At 40.7% G+C, this 19,324-nt stretch overlaps 1 protein-coding gene across 1 annotated transcript in view; it reads left to right on the top strand.

The window, feature by feature from the left end:
• Positions 1 to 18,792, top strand: part of ROCK1 (Rho associated coiled-coil containing protein kinase 1) — a 120,818-nt gene extending 102,026 nt beyond the window's left edge. Inside the window, exons 21-33 of the mRNA XM_073679135.1 lie at positions 1,355 to 1,424; positions 1,906 to 2,009; positions 3,764 to 3,929; positions 5,918 to 6,011; positions 6,351 to 6,436; positions 6,782 to 6,970; positions 9,024 to 9,189; positions 11,110 to 11,186; positions 14,148 to 14,236; positions 14,397 to 14,475; positions 15,210 to 15,471; positions 16,612 to 16,816; positions 17,182 to 18,792. Coding sequence (XP_073535236.1) covers positions 1,355 to 1,424; positions 1,906 to 2,009; positions 3,764 to 3,929; positions 5,918 to 6,011; positions 6,351 to 6,436; positions 6,782 to 6,970; positions 9,024 to 9,189; positions 11,110 to 11,186; positions 14,148 to 14,236; positions 14,397 to 14,475; positions 15,210 to 15,471; positions 16,612 to 16,816; positions 17,182 to 17,185 — 1,591 coding nt within the window. The 3' untranslated portion in view covers positions 17,186 to 18,792. The remainder of the gene's footprint in view (positions 1 to 1,354; positions 1,425 to 1,905; positions 2,010 to 3,763; positions 3,930 to 5,917; positions 6,012 to 6,350; positions 6,437 to 6,781; positions 6,971 to 9,023; positions 9,190 to 11,109; positions 11,187 to 14,147; positions 14,237 to 14,396; positions 14,476 to 15,209; positions 15,472 to 16,611; positions 16,817 to 17,181) is intronic.
• The last annotated feature ends 532 nt before the right edge of the window (positions 18,793 to 19,324 follow it).

The raw sequence follows: 19,324 nt of genomic DNA, 5'->3' as shown, positions 1-19,324 counted from the left end.
GCCTGTTCTCAGTGTAAAGTTTTAATAGCTGGGGACATGAAGTCTACCAGGGAGCCGTGGAGTGGCGTTAATACCCCGAATTCTTGGCTGTAGTATGTATTCTTGGTTCGAACTTCGGCAGACATGGATGTTCTTGGCAAGTAGTTAAAGGTATGCCCACGTTCCTAATTCTTGTTTTTCTCAGTGCTCATTCTCCTTAATCTAATTTGTCTGATTGGCCAGCACACGTCAAGTGTCGCTTTAGTAATGCTTTTAATATGTGCGCCACCAAAGTGGAGCCTCAGATATTAATAGCATTACATCTGCCACCGCTGCTATATGATGTCCTATAGTTGGAGGGCACCGCCAGCGACCGTGCACCTACTAGAATCTTTGTATTACTTAGGGGTCTGTCTTCAGGGTGGTACTTTTGTCATCCTGTTTCCTGCTCTGCTCATATCTATGCCATCTGTGCAGGGAATAAAAGCTTAACTAGTAGAAGCCCCTCCATTCCCTAATTACTAGTGAGTGCCATGTGTTGTATGAGGGGTAAGCGGTACAGAGTGATGATAGGTGACCATGCTTAGCTGCTACTACGGGCCACACATAGCCTTCCTATGTACAGTATGAGCCCTCACATAGTCCCTCTATATACAGTATGAGCCCCACATAGCCCCTATATACAGTATGAGGAACCATACAGCACACCATACATACAATATGAGCCCCCCATATACCGTATGTGCTCAGACACAGCCATCCAATGTACAGTATGAGCCCACAGTCCCCCTGCATACAATATGCGTTCTTAAATTGCCTCTCTGTATACAGTATGAGCCTACACGCAGTCCCACTATATAGAGTGTGAGCCCCCACATGGCCCCCTATATAGAGTGTGAGCCCCCTATATAGAGTGTGAGCCCCCACATGGCCCCCTATATAGAGTGTGAGCCCCCACATGGCCCCCTATATAGAGTGTGAGCCCCCACATGGCCCCCTATATAGAGTGTGAGCCCCCACATGGCCCCCTAATACACAGGCACACCTTTCTCCCGTTCCCCTAGCACTCTGCTCTGGTCTCCAGTGCACGGACTCTCCGCACAGCAGACGGGATGTTGTGACGCCATTGCGTTTGCTGTCTCAGATGCACACGCTGATCGGTGGAAGATTGAGCCTCAGGCTTCTTCCTCTACCAGTGTTTTCACCACTATCTGCATCTTGAGGATGCAGATATCCAAGATATCCGGCGACGGGCAAGAGTGGGCATGGTGCTGTAGAGTAAAATTTGTATTAACATTTGGACAATATTTATAGCTCTGAAATCTTAAAATAGCTGCTGTTCATAACTTTTTTGTTTGTTTGTTTCCTTCAATAGGCAGTACAGGGGCAATGAGGGTCAAATGAGGGAACTTCAGGACCAACTTGAAGCTGAGCAGTATTTTTCAGTAAGTGATGTATTAATCATCAGTGTTTTTGCTTACGAAATTATTTTATGATGAGTATACAATGGTCGGCAATGTCCAGGATGATGCAAAATTTTTATTTCAAATACAATCCTGCAGCGTCTGGATCAGGGTAACATACAGCACCCCTATGACTACTCTTAAAGAATGTAGCTGTACAGTACGGTGCTTATCCTTCTCTGATTTTAAAATTGTATATTTCTTCTGAGTAATGACCTTTAATAGTCAGATGCACTTATCGCCTCCCCCACAGCTTTATTAGTGTGTTATATGTGTTTACGCACATGTAGTATTTATAGGCTACTGAATTAATCCAGATGGAGATGAATGCTTCCACTTCACATATTCACCATCTCCTGTTCTGCCATTGGTATAATTATTAGCTGTTCTTGCATTTTTTTTTTTCATCTCTTTCCTATGAATTTAATCTGCTTAGTATTACATCTTTATGATCGTCCTACAGACACTGTACAAAACTCAGGTTAAAGAACTTAAGGAAGAAGTTGAAGAGAAGACAAAGCTCAGCCAGGACCTGGATAAGAAGTTCCATGAAGTTCAAAATGAAAAGTAAGGTTATTTTTTTTTCTTAATTTCTGCATGTTATGAAGCAATACAGACATTAGGTGTCTATCCTCTCCTCACAAGAGAATATGAATGTCCCATTCCTCACGTGTGCTTACTGACGTTAAAGGGGAGCTTTTTATATTCACCATTTTTAATTATACATGCTACTAAATTGGTTTCACACGAAGGGCTCTTTCACACGTCCGTGTTCCCAGTACGTGTGGTGACCGTTTCCACACGTACTGGAGACACTGACACACGCAGACCCATTCAAATCTATGGGTCTGTGCATATGTCAGTGTGTTTCCACGGACCGTGTGTCTGTGTGCTCCACACGCTGACATGTTCCCTTTTTTTTGCGGGTGCACAGTCCGCAAAAGTCTCGCTCTGAACACACACAGATGACATCTGTGTGACATGTACCGGCGCCTGGGATTCAGCGCTACAGTTAGCGCTGTTCCCAAGCACCAGGTGCTGAATACTACCCTCATCATGGTTCCTGCCGGCGCTGCAATCTCGGCACCAGTAGGGACAATGATGAGGGTAGTAGTAGTGTCTGCTTCTGCAGTGTCCACCTGTAAAAATAAGAATAAAATAGTAAAATCTATGTACTCACCTGTCCTAAGTGTCCCCCGCTGTAATCCTCTGACTGCTGCCGCCCGGGAGAATGAGCCGCTCCAGCGAGCGGGCCCCGGAGCTGAGCTCAGGAGCGGTGTCCCGTCACTCACTGAGCTCAGCGCAGCTCCAGAGCCGCTCTCTGGAGAGGCTCATTCTCTCCGGCTCCTCGGCGTCAGTGGTCAGAAGATTACAGCGGGCAACATCTCTGGACAGGTGAGTAAATGGATTTTATTCTTATTTTTACACAGGGACACTGCGGGAGAAGACTACTACTACACTCATTATTGTTTCTGTGGGTGCTGATCGCAGCGCCGGCAGGAACCATGATGAGGGCAGTGTTCAGCACTTGGGAACAGAGCCAACTGTACCGCTGATTCCCAGGCGCCGGATCATGTGATCCTGATGCAGCACACGGTTGCCACACGTGTGACACACGGGACACTGATATTTCCGATACCATTTTTTCCGGTACCGGAAATATACAGACTTGTGAAACCGGCCTAAAATGAAGTTGTTCATTTAATATTATGTTTTGTGGATAATGGAAGTACCACATAAACCTCTCGTCATTGGCAGTAATATTTTTTTCTGTTTCTCTAGTTTAATGCGTTTAAGATCTCATAAATGCCACATGGTTTCCATGCTGCTGTGACAGATCCATCCAACAGCTGACACAGATTATCTCTGATAGACGCCATTGATGGGATCTATTGGCTTTCTGATATTTTGATGGCAAAAGTACCAATACTTGCTGCACTATGTTGTCAAAAGTGACAGGAACCACAAACAAACCACCTGACACAGCCTCAGAACTGATTTTTCAGGCGTTCTTTAAAGGGGTTGTCCAGGCTTGTGCCTACAGACCAGTGAATCCTCACTGCGCCCAAAGCTTGCACTGCACCTACTCAGTGACTGCAAGTATGCGATTTGCCGACTAGACATTCGAGTGAATTTGAGTGAGGCCATACACATCTAGTCTGAATTTGACCGAAAGTATGCAAATCACCCGCTGTCGGTGCAGCAGCGGAGAATCCTGCCGCGTGCACTGTGCCTCACAAGTCTGCAGTCACATAGACCGGTAAACCATCCTAATTTTGGAAGTATGTGTGCTGTAAGTGACCTACCCTGTTGTTTTGCAGAGAAACTCTAACTGCACAGTTGGATCTGGCTGTGACGAAAGCAGAATCCGAGCAGCTGGCCAGGGCACTTCTGGAGGAGCAATGCTTTGAATTGACCCAAGAAAACAAAAAGCTGTCGACACGAACCAGACAAGATGTTGTAGACAAAGATCATACCATCCGCAAGGTAAAATATTTCATTTCCTAAAGGCTGAGTTCACACCTGGCGTATTTGGTGCGGATCTGCATGCACAGTATTAACTATGGATATTAGATTTCCTCAAATCTGATCTAAACATTGTGAATATATTCAACACATGTCCGTTCTGGTACAGATTCAGCATGGATTTCACCATTTGTAATGGAAAGGGTTAAGTCGGCACATAATCTGCAGTAATCCCTGCATGTAATAAGTGTGGCTTTTCCTGCAGTTGCACTGTGGAAACCATCCAGATCAGATATGCAAAATACAGCCTGAAAAGTGTAACGCTGGTGCAGTGGGCAAGGGCAGGGGTCTGATTTACTAAACGTGGGTGGTCATTTGTCATGTAACGGCTGGGATGCTTTAATATAAAAAGCAGCTTGTTTTTATTCTTCGGATCTTTTTGCATTAAGTAGGGAAGGAACAGTAAAAGGAGCTGACAGACACCTCTAGGGGCAGCACAACTTTCTTGAGAACAAGGCATCGGGTCAGCACGCCCAATCCTATTTCTCCATGGCATCTACCGGACAGCTTGTAAAAATGACATGCCCCTACTGGTCCCTTTAAAATCAGTGGGTTCACCTCTATTCCTTCACCTGATTCTGGTAAAAATGGGCTTTACAGAAGTAGTTGGATGGGTGAGCTTGTGGGTGGGTGGGCGGGCTCCCTGACCGGCAGTGAATCTGTAACCTAGTTCTCCAGGTAACTTGCATTTGTTGTATGAGGTCTTTCTGTTCTTCTTTTTGGTTTGTCGTCGCAACTCTTTTCTTGTATTTGGAAAATGAAAATTATGCTTTATGTGCATCTCAATTAATAGGAAAAGATCTGATTTAAATTAAAAAATCAGCAGGTTCAGTCAATTTAGTCTGATTTATGTGGCCACATTTATTCAGCATCTTACAATATATCACCATTTAGATTCTTAGTAACAATGTTGTTTAGTTAATTGGAAGATCTCAGATCCCATAACCTAATGTCAGTAGAAGTTATACCTTTCTTTACGTGCATGAAAGTTCCTTAATTAAAGGGAATCTGTCACCAGGTTTTTGCGACCTAATCCTAGAGCAGCATAATGTAGAGACAAAGTCCCTGATTCCAGCGATGTGTCACTTACTGGGCTACTTGATTAAATCATTCAGCAGGAGATCATCACTAGAGGATTGAAAAACCTGATAGGATGTAGGCTTCCATATTCATGAGTTCTGTATAACCTCGCCCCCACCACTGATTGATAGTTTTCTGTCTATACAGTGTACACAGACAACTGCCAATATGTGGAGTGGGTGGGTTTATACAGAGAACTACTAGAGCTGTTACAGAGAAAGCTGAGATTTTATCAAAACTACATGAAGCAGCCCAGTAAGTGATACATAGCAGGAATCTGGGTCTCTGCCCCTACGTCATGCTGCTTTCACATGGGAAGCAAAAACTTGCTGACAGAAATTCCCTTTAAAGGGATGTCCCAACTTGGCAAGTGATTACGTCTTCACACTAAACTTGAGAACAGGGCTCTTAAGTGCCTAGTTGAATGGTGTCATGGTCCGGCACGTGGACCACCACTCGATTCATTGTCTGAGGCCAGTGAAGATGGCCGAGTACAATGGGTGTATATTTCCGACAGTGCCATAGACTGTCAGTGGGAGGTGTGAGGTACATATGAGGCCATTGCCCCATTCAGTTAAAGCATGAATGCAGAATGTTATACCCCATTATGTGGATAGGACAACCCCTATAATAATCCTGATATTTGCTCTGAAATTGAAACTCGTCTATTTAAATGCGCATGTTGCTGAAAGAAATGTATAGATACAGGTAAGCTACAAAATTATTGGAAATACCATGTGTATCTGTTGAAATTGCAAAGTCCCATTTTTACTAGCACCAATTTCTGCTGTTTTCGCTTATTTTATTTTTTTACGAAGGTTTCCTAATTTTTTTTTTTCTTAAATATATTTTCCCCATTATTTTGGCAGTTGGAGGAGGCGAACCATACATTAACCAAAGATGTTCAAGAAGTAACCAAAGAGAGCGCAGAGCTGAGTGAAAAGGTTAAGACACTGGAAGAAGGTATTTCACTTTCTAATAGGATCCTGTGGGATTGAGATGTTTGATGCCTTTACCGTGTAGTTCTGAATATTTGCATCTGTCCTCACATGCCGTCATGCTATAGGATTATATAGTCCTCACTATTGTAGTCTGCCGCATGGTGCAGAAAATGTGTAAAAATGGAGGCACTCAGGGATATTTTCCATTTTGTCTGTTAGCGTATTAGGGAGCACAAGAAGAGCTTCCATATCCTATCATTTCAGGAAAGGGGGGAGACCCCTGCTGCAGCCAGTCTGACAGCGAGGAGAGGGGACATGACTGACAGCGATACTTTCTTTTAACAATATTTGTATTTTGCAGAATTTAAATTGAAGCAAGAAGAAATTAGCAATTTGAAGATTACTTATGAGAAGAATATAAACACCGAGAGAACGCTTAAAACGCAGGTAATTGATGGCTCCTCTAGCTTGTTCTTTATACAGCTCAGAGACCTATATATGAGTGACAATGCAGATAAAAATTATTCTGTGGCTGAGCTTCTATTACAGACTGTATTATATGGGAATTTTTATGAGGATATTTACTTTTATGCCTAATAGAAAGGAGCTCGTTCTGCATCATGTTCAAATATGGGCATGTAATGTGTGCTGCACTGTTCAAGCAATGCTTCATTTATTAGGTTGGGGTCTAAATGAATGATTTAATTTCCGGCTCATGCTGCTTGCATATGACGGATCGTTACTGTTGTCTTGTATATAGCGCACACTCATTGTGCTGTGGTTTTGATCTAGGCTGTAAACAAACTAGCTGAGATTATGAATAGGAAAGAATTCAAACTGGACCGGAAGAAAGCAAACACGCAAGACCTGAGAAAGAAAGAGAAGGAAAACCGGAAGCTGCAGCTGGATCTTAACCAGGAGAAGGAGAATTATAACCAGATGGTTACCAAATTTCAGAAAGAGATAGAAGAAATGTTAATGGTAAGCAACAATTTGTACATTACTTTTTTGTGCAGAATCAGAACATAAATTTGTAAATATTGCACATAAAAATAATTCTATATATATCCCCATGACAGGGTGTATGTGTGTATGTGTATATATAGAGAGAGATATAGATATATATAGAGATACAGTACAGACCAAAAGTTTGGCCACACCTCATTTAAAGATTTTTCTGTATTTTCATGACTATGAAAATTGTACATTCACACTGAAGGCATCAAAACTCTGAATTAACACATGTGGAATTATATACTTAACAAAAAAGTGTGAAACAACTGAAAATATGTCTTATATTCTAGGTTCTTCAAAGTAGCCACCTTTTGCTTTGATGACTGCTTTGCACATTCTTGGCGTTCTCTTGATGAGCTTCAAGAGGTAGTCACCGGAAATGGTCTTCCAACAATCTTGAAGGAGTTCCCAGAGATGCTTAGCACTTGTTGGCCCTTTTGCCTTCACTCTGCGGTCCAGCTCACCCCAAACCATCTCAATTGGGTTCAGGTCTGGTGACTGTGGAGGCCAGGTCATCTGGAGTAGCACCCCATCACTCTCCTTCTTGGTCAAATAACCCTTATACAGCCGGGAGGTGTGTTTGGGGTCATTGTCCTGTTGAAAATAAATTATGGTCCAACTAAACGCAAACCGGATGGAATAGCATGCCGCTGCAAGATGCTGTGGTAGCCATGCTGGTTCAGTAAGCCTTCAGTTTTGAATAAATCCCCAACAGTGTCACCAGCAAAGCACCCCCACACCATCACACCTCCTCCTCCATGCTTCACGGTGGGTACCAGGCATGTAGAATCCATCCGTTCACCTTTTCTGCGTCGCACAAAGACACGGTGGTTGGAACCAAAGATCTCAAATTTGCACTCATCAGACCAAAGCACAGATTTCCACTGGTCTAATGTCCATCCCTTGTGTTCTTTAGCCCAAACAAGTCTCTTCTGCTTGTTGCCTGTCCTTAGTAGTGGTTTCCTAGCAGCTATTTTACCATGAAGGCCTGCTGCACAAAGTCTCCTCTTAACAGTTGTTGAAGAGATGTGTCTGCTGCTAGAACTCTGTGTGGCATTGACCTGGTCTCTAATCTGAGCTGCTGTTAACCTGCGATTTCTGAGGCTGGTGACTCGGATAAACTTATCCTCAGAAGCAGAGGTGACTCTTGGTCTTCCTTTCCTGGGGCGGGTCTCATGTGAGCCAGTTTCTTTGTAGCGCTTGATGGTTTTTGCAACTGTACTTGGGGACACATTCAAAGTTTGCCCAATTTTTCACACTGACTGACCTTCATTTCTTAAAGTAATGATGGCGTTTTTCTTTACTTAGCTGCTTTTTTCTTGCCATAATACAAATTCTAACAGTCTATTCAGTAGGACTATCAGCTGTGTATCCACCAGACTTCTGCACAACACAACTGATGGTCCCAACCCCATTTATAAGGCAAGAAATCCAACTTATTAAACCTGACAGGGCACACCTGTGAAGTGAAAACCATTTCCGGTGACTACCTCTTGAAGCTCATCAAAACAATGCCAAGAGTGTGCAAAGCAGTCATCAAAGCAAAAGGTGGCTACTTTGAAGAACCTAGAATATAAGACATATTTTCAGTTGTTTCACACTTTTTTGTTAAGTATATAATTCCACATGTGTTAATTCATAGTTTTGATGCCTTCAGTGTGAATGTACAATTTTCATAGTCATGAAAATACAGAAAAAAAAAATCTTTAAATGAGAAGGTGTGTCCAAACTTTTGGTCTGTACTGTATATAGATATCTATATGTGTGTGTGTGTGTGTATTTCTCCATGCCTTGTTTCTGTATGGTTTTGCTGCCTTCAGTCTGAAAGATGTTGTACAACCCAGTCAGACATTTTGAGTACTTTGATTGCCCACGCTGTATACCATCACTCAGTAAGAGGGTTTATGCTGTTTGAAGGGTGTAAAAACTGAAGGACTGATGTAGATTTCTTTATATGTGTTTTATTGTGTTTTTTTTCCTTCCAGTTACACTTGTAATGCCTTATATAATGTCTTTTTAGCAATTAACTGAAGAAGGCAATACCAGGAATGAGCTTCAGATGCAGCTGGCCAGTAAAGAAAGTGACATTGAACAGCTGCGTGCCAGAGTGGCAGAGCTGCAGCTACGTATGGACTCTACCAGTGTTGCCAGCCTACAGCCAGATGAGGCAGATGGAACCATCGGTGGTAAGAGTAACGTAAACCATTGTGTAGATGGTTTTAATAATTTGATTAGGCTACAAATCGTTTTGGTTTTTTTTGAGCCTATTAAATATTTTGCAGTACAATAAATCTTAAAAGCACTAATTGACATGCAAACCATAATCTAATCTTCACTTGTTAAAAGGGTATTCCCACCTCCAAGAACCTATCCCAATATGTAGTTGGTGTAATAATAATATTAGCAAATTCCTCCAATTAGAAATGTAGTATAGTTCTTTAGATTAGCTATGTTGCTTACCCTATGCAGGCATTGCAGTAGTTTAGGTATCCATGGTTACGACCACTAAGAGCTGTCACTATATCAGTGGTCATAACCATGGATACCTAAGGACCTGCAATGCCTGCACATGGGGAAAAGAGAGCGAATCAGAAAAACTATAATGTATTTCTAATTGGAGGTATTTGCTAATATTATTATTATTACACCTACTACATATTGGGATAGGATATTGGAGATGAGAATACCCCTTTAAATCCTCCCTTCTGACATCTGTAATAAAACAGATCTACACTTGCTTCTGATCTGCACTTTGTGAACAAGACCTAATTGTTTAATTTGCTATTAGTATAACTACTTTTACTAAATAGCTTTAAAGGCCTTATGGTACAAGTCTGCAGTCCCTCTTTGTGACTGTAGACTTGTGAATCCTCATTGCGCTCTGTGAGGATACTTGTGGTCACATCACTGCCCAGCCTCGGAGAATCCTCAGAGCATGTCAGGATTCACAAGTCTACAGTCACATAGAGTGACTGCAGACTTGTACCTTAAGGCTGGACAACACCCCTGAACACCAGTACAAAGAGTAATACTATATATTTTAGTGATCTTTCCTATATACACAGTTTGGGTGAACAGTTACATGTCTAAAGGAGAAAGGCGCTAGACCGAGTTCGCTGGCAGCAATGTATAGGAAGGGGCGTTCATCTTTTTAAAGTTAAACTGAAATACTGTAAAAAGTTATGTTTTATGGTTCAGTTATTTTTATTCCACAATAAATATGTGGGAAAAATGTCAGCGTTACCAGCTAGAGTGTTACTTTTTTTTAATAGAACTGTTTTCTTTTGAACCAAAAATATGTGTCCATATCCTTTAAGGTGAATACTTGCACACCTCCTCATTCTAACAGCATTAGTTGTGGTGCATTGAACTGAATGTTAGCTGCCTACGTTTCATGCATTTGTCCTCTTATTGTTCCTAGTATGCCAATATAACGTATCTCATTTTGCTAGCATTCAGTGCTGTTGGTGGATCATCATTTCGTAGGTGTGTGTGTGTCTTTTGCCGTGTGCCGCTTGCATTTGGGGAAGAAACAGTTCCATTAATGGGATGAGTTTGTAGCAGAACTAGGCATACTGTTCATGGATGGGGCATATGCTTGGCTCTGGCACACGTCACCTTTTCAGATGGTTTGAGTCTATTCTTCCCACTAAATAAAATGTTTGTCTCTTATTCTCCGTTTAGTCGAGTCTACCTGCATTCCTTATTTCTTTCTCTCCTATTCTTGTCTTCTGTGAGTAAATGGTAACGCACATCTGCCTGTTATTGGTGACCACCTTTTCAGTTAGCTTGTTGCACTTTATCCTTCTAAATATGATTTCTCGCCTTTAAGACCTAAATCGTTTTGTTTTTATGATGACATGTTTTTCTTTTTTTTTTCTTTTTTACTCTTTTAATTTCTGTCTTGATAAATGCTCTTCGTGTTCAACTTGCATTTGTTACTGCAAGTTATTTTTCTGTTTTGTGGGCATGAAGTGTTGACAGCTAAGTCATCCTTTGCGTTCTTTCCTGCCATGCGTTTTTCATGCTGCATGTTTCTATGTTTGACACTATTTTCTAACCAATTCAAATGATTTAATGCAATGGTCGTTTCCTTTTTGTTTTAGAATCCGAATCAAGAATTGAAGGCTGGCTGTCCATCCCGAACAGAGGAAATATTAAAAGGCATGGCTGGAAGAAACAGGTATCAGCAAGTCAACATTAGAGCATTTAGCAAGGGACCCTGCACGCACATCCCCCATTGTCATATCCATAAACTTGTTGCATCATTTATGACAAATTGATTAATAGGCTCAAAGATCGCTCAAATTAATGTAATGCTACATCAAGTCTGCAGAGTGAGAGACTTTTTGGCAATGGCTCTCCACTGTAATTATTAGCTAGGGGTCCGAAGGTCGTTGGATTTTGAGTAAGTGCAGTTACTGTACTGTGACTGTTTGGAACTTTGATATATAGAAGTCTTTGCTGAGGTAGATGAAAAATAAGCAGAATGAGAGATAAGGGCAGAGAGATACACACTAAGGGTGCTTCCACTTAACGTTATGTGTTGAGCTCACCCAAGTGCTTGATGCACAGCTACACTGCTCAGTACTGCTGAACATTATCCCTCATGCTGCTGATGATTGTAAAAGTGCTACATAGAGACAGGATAGTAGGAATTTCTCGTATCTCTGTGACCTGTGTATAGCTTATTTTCGCTGAGCTAATCTTCATACACGAGCTCAGAGAAAACTGAAAATAATGCCACGGTCAGTATTTGGTCAGTATTTTACATCAGTATGTGTAAGCCAAAATCAGTAGTGGGTGATAAATACAGAAGTGGTGACGTGTTTCTATTATACTTTTCCTCTGACTGTTCCTCTCCTGGTTTTGGCTTACACATACTAATGTAAAATACTGATCAAATACTGAACGTGTGCACATGGCCTAAAAGGGAGCACCTGTTGAAGGGAAAAAATGGTGGTACATGCAGAATGCTGGTCACATAATAGCCCGAAATAGTGATATTCCTGATGCATACATGTGACAATTTATTCTGAAAAGCCGCTAACAAAATAACTGACACACCTTAATTACTGTTAGGGTGTTTTCACACTGCGTTCTGGCACCCTTTCGTTGATCCCGCTGTGGCTTACGTCCGAACTTCCCCCTTATAAAACGGGATTTGGGTGTATGTGCTGATGAGGCTATAGACTATAATGGTGCAGACACAGCGAAAGTGTGCTCTATCATGCATCATTTTCAAGCGGGTTTGCCTACTGGAGGCAGACACTCAGACTTAGGCCACAGCCCCACTATCAGTATTTGGTCAGTATTCTTTCTCAGGAGTGGGAGCCGAAACCAGGAGTGGGTGATAGAAACAAGTCACCAATTCTGCATTTATTATACCTTTTCTCTGATTGTTCCTCACCTGGTTTTGGCTCCCACTCCTGAGAAAAAATACTGACCAAATACTGACCAAATACTGATAGCGGGGCCGTGGCCTTAGTCTACTAAGTCTGGGTGTCCGCCTCCAGTAGGCGTATACGCCCCAAGATGATGCATGATAGAGCACACTTTTGCTGTGTCGGCACCATTATAGTCGAATCCTGTTTTGGGGGGGGGGGGGGGGCTCCGGATGTAAGCTCAACGGGATCAACTAATGGGGGGTGCCAAAACGCAGTGTGAAAGCACCCTTATTCGGCTTTATATTTAAAATGTGATTTTGACTTAAAACTGTTGTATTAAGTTGGGAAGAGCCCTGTCTTTGGAGCGGAGGTGTCATATGTGCACCTTTTACGCCATTCATTCTCTTCAGCACTGCCAGAAATAGCTGCGTGATGCAGAATATATCTACAGGTGCATCTCGCTAAATTAGAATATCATCAAAAAGTTAATTTATTTCAGTTCTTTAATACAAAAAGTGAAACTCCTATATTATATAGAGTCATTACAAACAGAGTGATCTATTTCAAGTGTTTATTTCTGTTAGTGTTGATGATTATGGCTTACAGCCAATGAAAACACAAAAGTCATTATCTCAGTAAATTAAAATAATTAACAAAAAACACCTGAAAAGGCTTCCTAAATATTTAAAAAGGTCCCTTAGTCTGTTTCAGTAGGCTCCACAATGATGGGGAAGACTGCTGACTTGACAGATGTCCAGAAGGCAGTCATTGACACACTTCACAAGGTCCCAGAGTTCCAATTATCATTTGGAAATCAAGGTCCCAGAGTCTGGAGGAAGAGTGGAGAGGCCACAATCCAAGCTGCTTGAGGTCTAGTGTGAAGTTTCCACAATCAGTGATGGTTTGGGGAGCCATGTCATCTGCTGGTGTAGGTCCACTGTGTTTTATCAAGACCAAAGTCAGCGCTTCCCTCTGCCGACAAGCTTTTTGGAGATGGAAATGTCATTCTCCAGCAGGACTTGGCACCTGTCCACACTGCCAAAAGTACCAATACCTGGTTTAAAAACAACAGTATCACTGTGCTTGATTGGCCAGAAAACTTGCCTGACCTTAACCCTATAGAGAATCTATGGGGTATTGTCAAGAGGAAGATGAGAGACACCAGACCCAACAATGCAGACGAGCTGAAGGCCGCTATCAAAGCAACCTGGGCTTCCATAACACCTCAGCAGTGCCACAGGCTGATCGCCTCCATGCCACGCTGCATTGATGCAGTAATTGATGCAAAAGGAACCCCGACCAAGTATTGAGGGCATTTACTGAACATACATTTCAGATTTTAAAATCATTTTTCAAGCTGTTGTTATAAAGTATTCTAATTTACTGAGATAATGACTTTTGTGTTTTCATTGGCTGTAAGCCATAATCATCAACATTAACAGAAATAAACACTTGAAATAGATCACTCTGTTTGTAATGACTCTATATAATATATGAGTTTCACTTTTTGTATTGAAGAACTGAAATCCATTAACTTTTTGATGATATTCTAATTTAGTGAGATGCACCTGTAGCTTTACCATAGTAAGGACATACCATACCTGGTAGTGTGACTGACACAAAGTTCTCATCTCCGCTTTCTCTTCGTTATACTACTCTCCATACTTGTGCTTTGTATTCACTAATTCCAGGTAGTGTGTAAAAAAAATATTTCAACTGAATATATTTGATTAATTGTAAAATTTGACTCTCTGCAGTATGTTGTGGTTAGCAGTAAGAAGATCCTATTCTACAATGATGAGCAGAATAAGGAGCAGTCCACCCCATCCATGGTACTAGATATAGAGTAAGTACTATCACTTGCCTTACTTGGTTTTTATCCACGGAGAATTTCAATAATAACATTTTCTCTGAGTTTGAGATGTTTTCTGTGTGTATCTTTGAAAGGAATAAAAAAAAACAACTTTGATTAAAAATAATCTAATTTATGTGCTTCATTTCATTAGTAAGCTTTTCCACGTCCGCCCTGTTACACAAGGAGATGTTTATCGAGCGAATACTGAGGAGATCCCGAAGATATTCCAGGTAATAATGCCTCCTTTGATTGCACCTGAGGAAAGGTATCATCCAAAAATGCCATTTTGCGTCAGTAGGATTTTATTTTTTCCAGGCAGTCCGTGGTCAGTAGAGGCGGAGGCTGTACTAACAATACAGACCATGTTAGTCTGACACGTTTCTAACTTTTTAACTCCCATTAATTGCAGCTCGCTGTTGTACTGTGCCCAGGATAGTGTAAATATGGCGGTCTTCAGGAGAATTTACAAAAAAGCAATCCCGTTTTTGCACCCTAATGTTGTTGTTATTTTTTTCTTTTTTTATGCCGGTGTTTTCCCAGTAGCTGCATTTTTCCAGCTATTTTATATTTAGTCCTCCATGGCATCTCATCTGCTTTGGCTGCTTGGCATGATGTTTTCATATGATGAAATATAACTGATACTCATAGATTTAGGGGTAAAAAGCATCCAGTAGAATGGTGTTTTGTTTTTTTTTCTTTTTTGGCTTGTCACCCACAATTAAGTTATTAAAACACTAACACATGTTCATCCACAACTTGGCATGTGTAGAAATGAGAAAATGTAAAAACTCCATATTGCTGAAATGATAGAATTGTTCCAGAATAGTAAAATGAAAGAGACCCAAAATTGTCTTGTCCATAGTGGTTTTATTTTATTTTCTTAACCCACTATCGACCTCTGAACATGTAGACACAACTGTTCTAGTCAATATCCGTTCCCATTGTGCATTTTTTATCCCGTTAGATACTTTATGCCAATGAAGGAGAATGCAGGAAAGATGTGGAGTTGGATCCAGTGCAGCAAGTGGAGAAGACCAATTTCCTGAACCACAAAGGGCACGAGTTCATCCCTACACTCTATCATTTCCCGGCCAATTGTGAAGCTTGCTCTAAACCATTATGGCATGTTTTCAAACCGCCCCCAGCACTGGAATGCAGACGGTGCCATGTTAAGTGCCATAAGGACCATCTGGATAGAAAGGAGGAGCTCATAGCTCCCTGTAAAGGTCGGTACCACATGCCACTAGCATCTTTCATTTTTAATTTCTGTTCATCTTTTGGGTCTAAACTGGCCCTTGTATAGGCTTACATTACCTAGGCTTTACTTTTGGTAATTTGGCAACAGATTGAGTTTATATGGTCTTTCCTTATTTGGTTTTTACTCCTCTCCCAATCTGCGTACTGTTAGTGATTGTTAGAAGACATTGCCCTTATTCTGCCTCAGTCTAATGTACTGGTTCTGTCCACTAATGTCATCTATCTGCCATGAACACATGGCTTTTAGTGTAAAATAGTTGTTGTGCAATGCTTAAACATAGCATAAAGTTGGCCATACACCTTAGATAAATGTTGGCCAAACAATCGTTAGCCAACTATATCTCCAGAGTCCCCCATACATAGGAACGCTTGGCTGAGCATTCCTGTGTACTCTATGGGGAGAGCGGAGTAAGCCACTGCCATCTGCCCACAGAACAAAATGGTCAGGTGCCCATCCCGGGGAAAGTCAGGATGCCTCCGTATGCGTTAGATAAAAGTTGACGGGATCAGATGACTAATGTGTATGGGGGATAAGGATTTTGTTGTTTTCTTCAATCATGCAATTCTTTTGTTTTGACTTAAGGTAGTTATATACCTTTGATAGCTGTTGGCTGAACAAATGGTTCAGTCAAATAGTATAAAATTATCAAATCGTATGATCCATAAAATAAAATTAAATGGTATAATTCATGAGGAAACATAAAGAAATCTAGATAAGCGCTTAAATACATAGAGCCTCATACAAAAGATGCAAGAAGATATGTATCACAACGATAGCTTAGTAATCACTACATATGGCTCTTGTTTGACATCAGAACCAGGCACAAAAGACTCACCGACAAAATAGTGTATAGTCATTACCAGAGCTGCATATGGATTCTACTGCCGCACACACGTTTCGCCATTGCTTCCTCAAGAGCTTTGAGGAATCGCTTAACTTTATCAACATCCTTAGCATATTAATGACCAATGGCGCTCTGATATAGTAAAGTTTACAATCATACATGAACAAATAATTATATAAACTCCACCTCTGCACTCTATACTTTCAAGCATATGTATCTGTGTGTTTTAAATCCTCTAATTGTCCCCTCTTCTTAATTTCATAGTGAGTTATGATGTGACAAGTGCAAGAGATATGCTTTTACTGGCGTGCACTCAGGATGAGCAGAAAAAATGGGTATCTCATTTACTGAAGAAAATGCCTAAAACGCCACCTTCAAATTTTGTCCGCGTCTCCCCAAGGAGTATGTCTACTAGGTCAACAAACCAGTCCTTCCGAAAACCTATGAAAACTGGTTCAGGAAAAGCCAGGTAAGAATTTCTGTGCCTGGTTATTGTAAGACATGATCCTGTGCATGTGTTCAGAATAATTTTCTGTGTGGGACTATGGTAGCGTGATTCTTCAGGAGTATAAGGCCCATCGTTTCATACATCTGGCCGGATATACAGAGGCAATATGTCATTTTGACGTTTTTGAAGGAGGTGCTGTTTGTCTCCATTGCTGGTTCCCTCCTACCTTCTCACATCTCTTTGCCAGTCAATGTAAGGTGCTTCTGACTATTGGGGACCTTGTAATACCTGTGACAGGTTCTAGAGGGGTATTAGATCCATGAAAATTGATATAATGGTCAAAATAAAATGCATATAATGTCATTTATTTTGTCTTTCTCTTCCAGCTAATCTTGGTTGGTCACTGTGCATTCATGAAGCTGGTCTTCCATATTACAGACTGGTGCAACGAAGCTGCTATATCCATCAGCGACGGAGTAACAGGCTTTCAGGGTGACTTTTTCTTCCTCTTCCCATTGCTAAAGCACAGAAAGCATGTTTGAGGGTCTTTTCTTGTGGGCTCGTCTAAAGATAGAATAGACGGATTATTACTATGTAATGCAAGTTGTTAAACAAAGCTTAGCCTATTTTTATTTTCATATATATTTATATTCAAAACATTGTAAAGATTTTTGGATATCTATGGAAGCCTGTCAATCATGATGGAAAACAGCTCATGCACAGATGAGGATTGGAGCAACGACGCCAAGCATGGATATCAGAGGACGATGTCTCAATGAGAACAGAAGTTCCTGTATGTTATCTCCATCTTCCTGAAGACTGCAAATTCTTCTTGCAAAAAGTGACCACTTGAACTTCAGTGCCTTCACTTTTCGGCTATTGTAGCCTTATGGCAAAAGCACTTGGGGGGGACAGAGCCTGTATTGTGCTTTGCATATATTTTACAGCCATTCATCAAAGTGAAAGGTCAACATATAATTTTAACTATGCATTTTATTTGTTTTATTTTATTCTTTTTGCCAAGCCATATTGAAATGTGTTTAATACATAGAGGCATTAGAAACTAACAGTACAATCCAAGTTTTTATGTGTGTTTTTGAATACATCATTTTGTTTCTTTTGTATTGTTTTTGCCTTACAGTTTTTAAAGATAAAGAACGTTAAGTTAACGGACATATAAAATATGTATGCACTGTGTGGATTTGTAAATTATTTGTTAGAACACTTTATTGGGTATTGCTATTGTCGTTGTTGTTTTTTTTTTATAGTGCCTTATTTCTTTCATTTATTTTACTGCCATGTTCTGTTTTAGTTTATGGGCACAAAACTTGTATCCTGAAAGTAAATACCCTTTCCAAGTCACAGGTTTTATCAGTCTCATATCACACTGCTTTTAACGGAGGGAGATTGAAAGGCCATTAGCTAAAGGGTTTAGATACAAAAGTTGACACAAAGTATTTTCAGATGTCCGTTTTACATTCCTAATAGATGAACCCATTATTTATAGGGTTTTAAATATCTGATTAGCTCCATATTGGAGCAAATCAGTGTTTTAGCCAGAGGCCAGCCAGTTACGTTTTAGGACTGTGACTGTCAATCACCAGTCCCCATAGCTGTCCTGCGCAAGACTTTAAAGGCCCGGCCTTGAGCTGGAATACCAGGAGTTGCCTCTGGTCACTTTGACGTTCCCCTTTTCTGACAATTAGTTCAAAAACCGTTATCTTATGGAGGATATTTTCTATTTAGTTTTCTTTCTTACATAGTTTGAGAAGACATATCATGTGGTTTCTGAACAATCACTGAGCTAAACTACCTGCTATGGTTGAAATATGCCGAGCATCCAAGCTTGAAAGCATTAAAATAGTTTTTCACGTTTTTATAAACTCTTGATAATCTAGGGATTCTAATATATATGTTCCTGACTACATAGCAGAGACCAATTAAGGTATGGGCAATAATGGTTTATTTTAATTTCTATGTTTTTTCTTTTTTTTTTTATCAAATACCTCCTCAATAATGTATGATGGCTTTGCAGTTTCATTTCTTAAATAAAAATACAAAAAAAAAAGCACTGGAACCCTAGTTGTTTGAAGGCAATTTGCATGTTACAAGTGGTATTGAAATCCGCACTGATGGATATGTAATAATAAACATATCTGTTATTAATATGCTAATGACTGTGTGATCATTTGAAAAGAAATAAAAATTATTTATAGAACTCCAGGTTTTTTTCTCATTAATGCTTGTGCGAGATGCTGCTCCATTTCTCCTCATTCACATGTATTCAGCATTTCTGATGCCAGCAGAAAACCATTCATCTAGAACACGTCAAACTCTGGCCCCAGGGTGGTTTTATTTGGCCTGCGACACCAGAACCACCACCCCCTTGTGAGGCCATTATACTGTATGGAGGACTATGTGGGGCCCATTATACTGTATGGAGGACTATGTGGAGCCCATTATACTGTATGGAGGACTATGTGGGGCCCATTATTCTGTATCAAGGACTATGTGGGGCCCATTATTCTG

Source organism: Phyllobates terribilis, unplaced genomic scaffold (genome assembly GCF_046119375.1).
Source record: "Phyllobates terribilis strain yellow unplaced genomic scaffold, ASM4611937v1 Scaffold_4__5_contigs__length_816908805, whole genome shotgun sequence".
In the NCBI taxonomy this organism is placed as follows: domain Eukaryota; kingdom Metazoa; phylum Chordata; class Amphibia; order Anura; family Dendrobatidae; genus Phyllobates; species Phyllobates terribilis.
The sequence above is the reverse complement of the archived record's forward strand: the minus strand, read 5'-3'. Positions and strand labels throughout refer to the sequence as shown.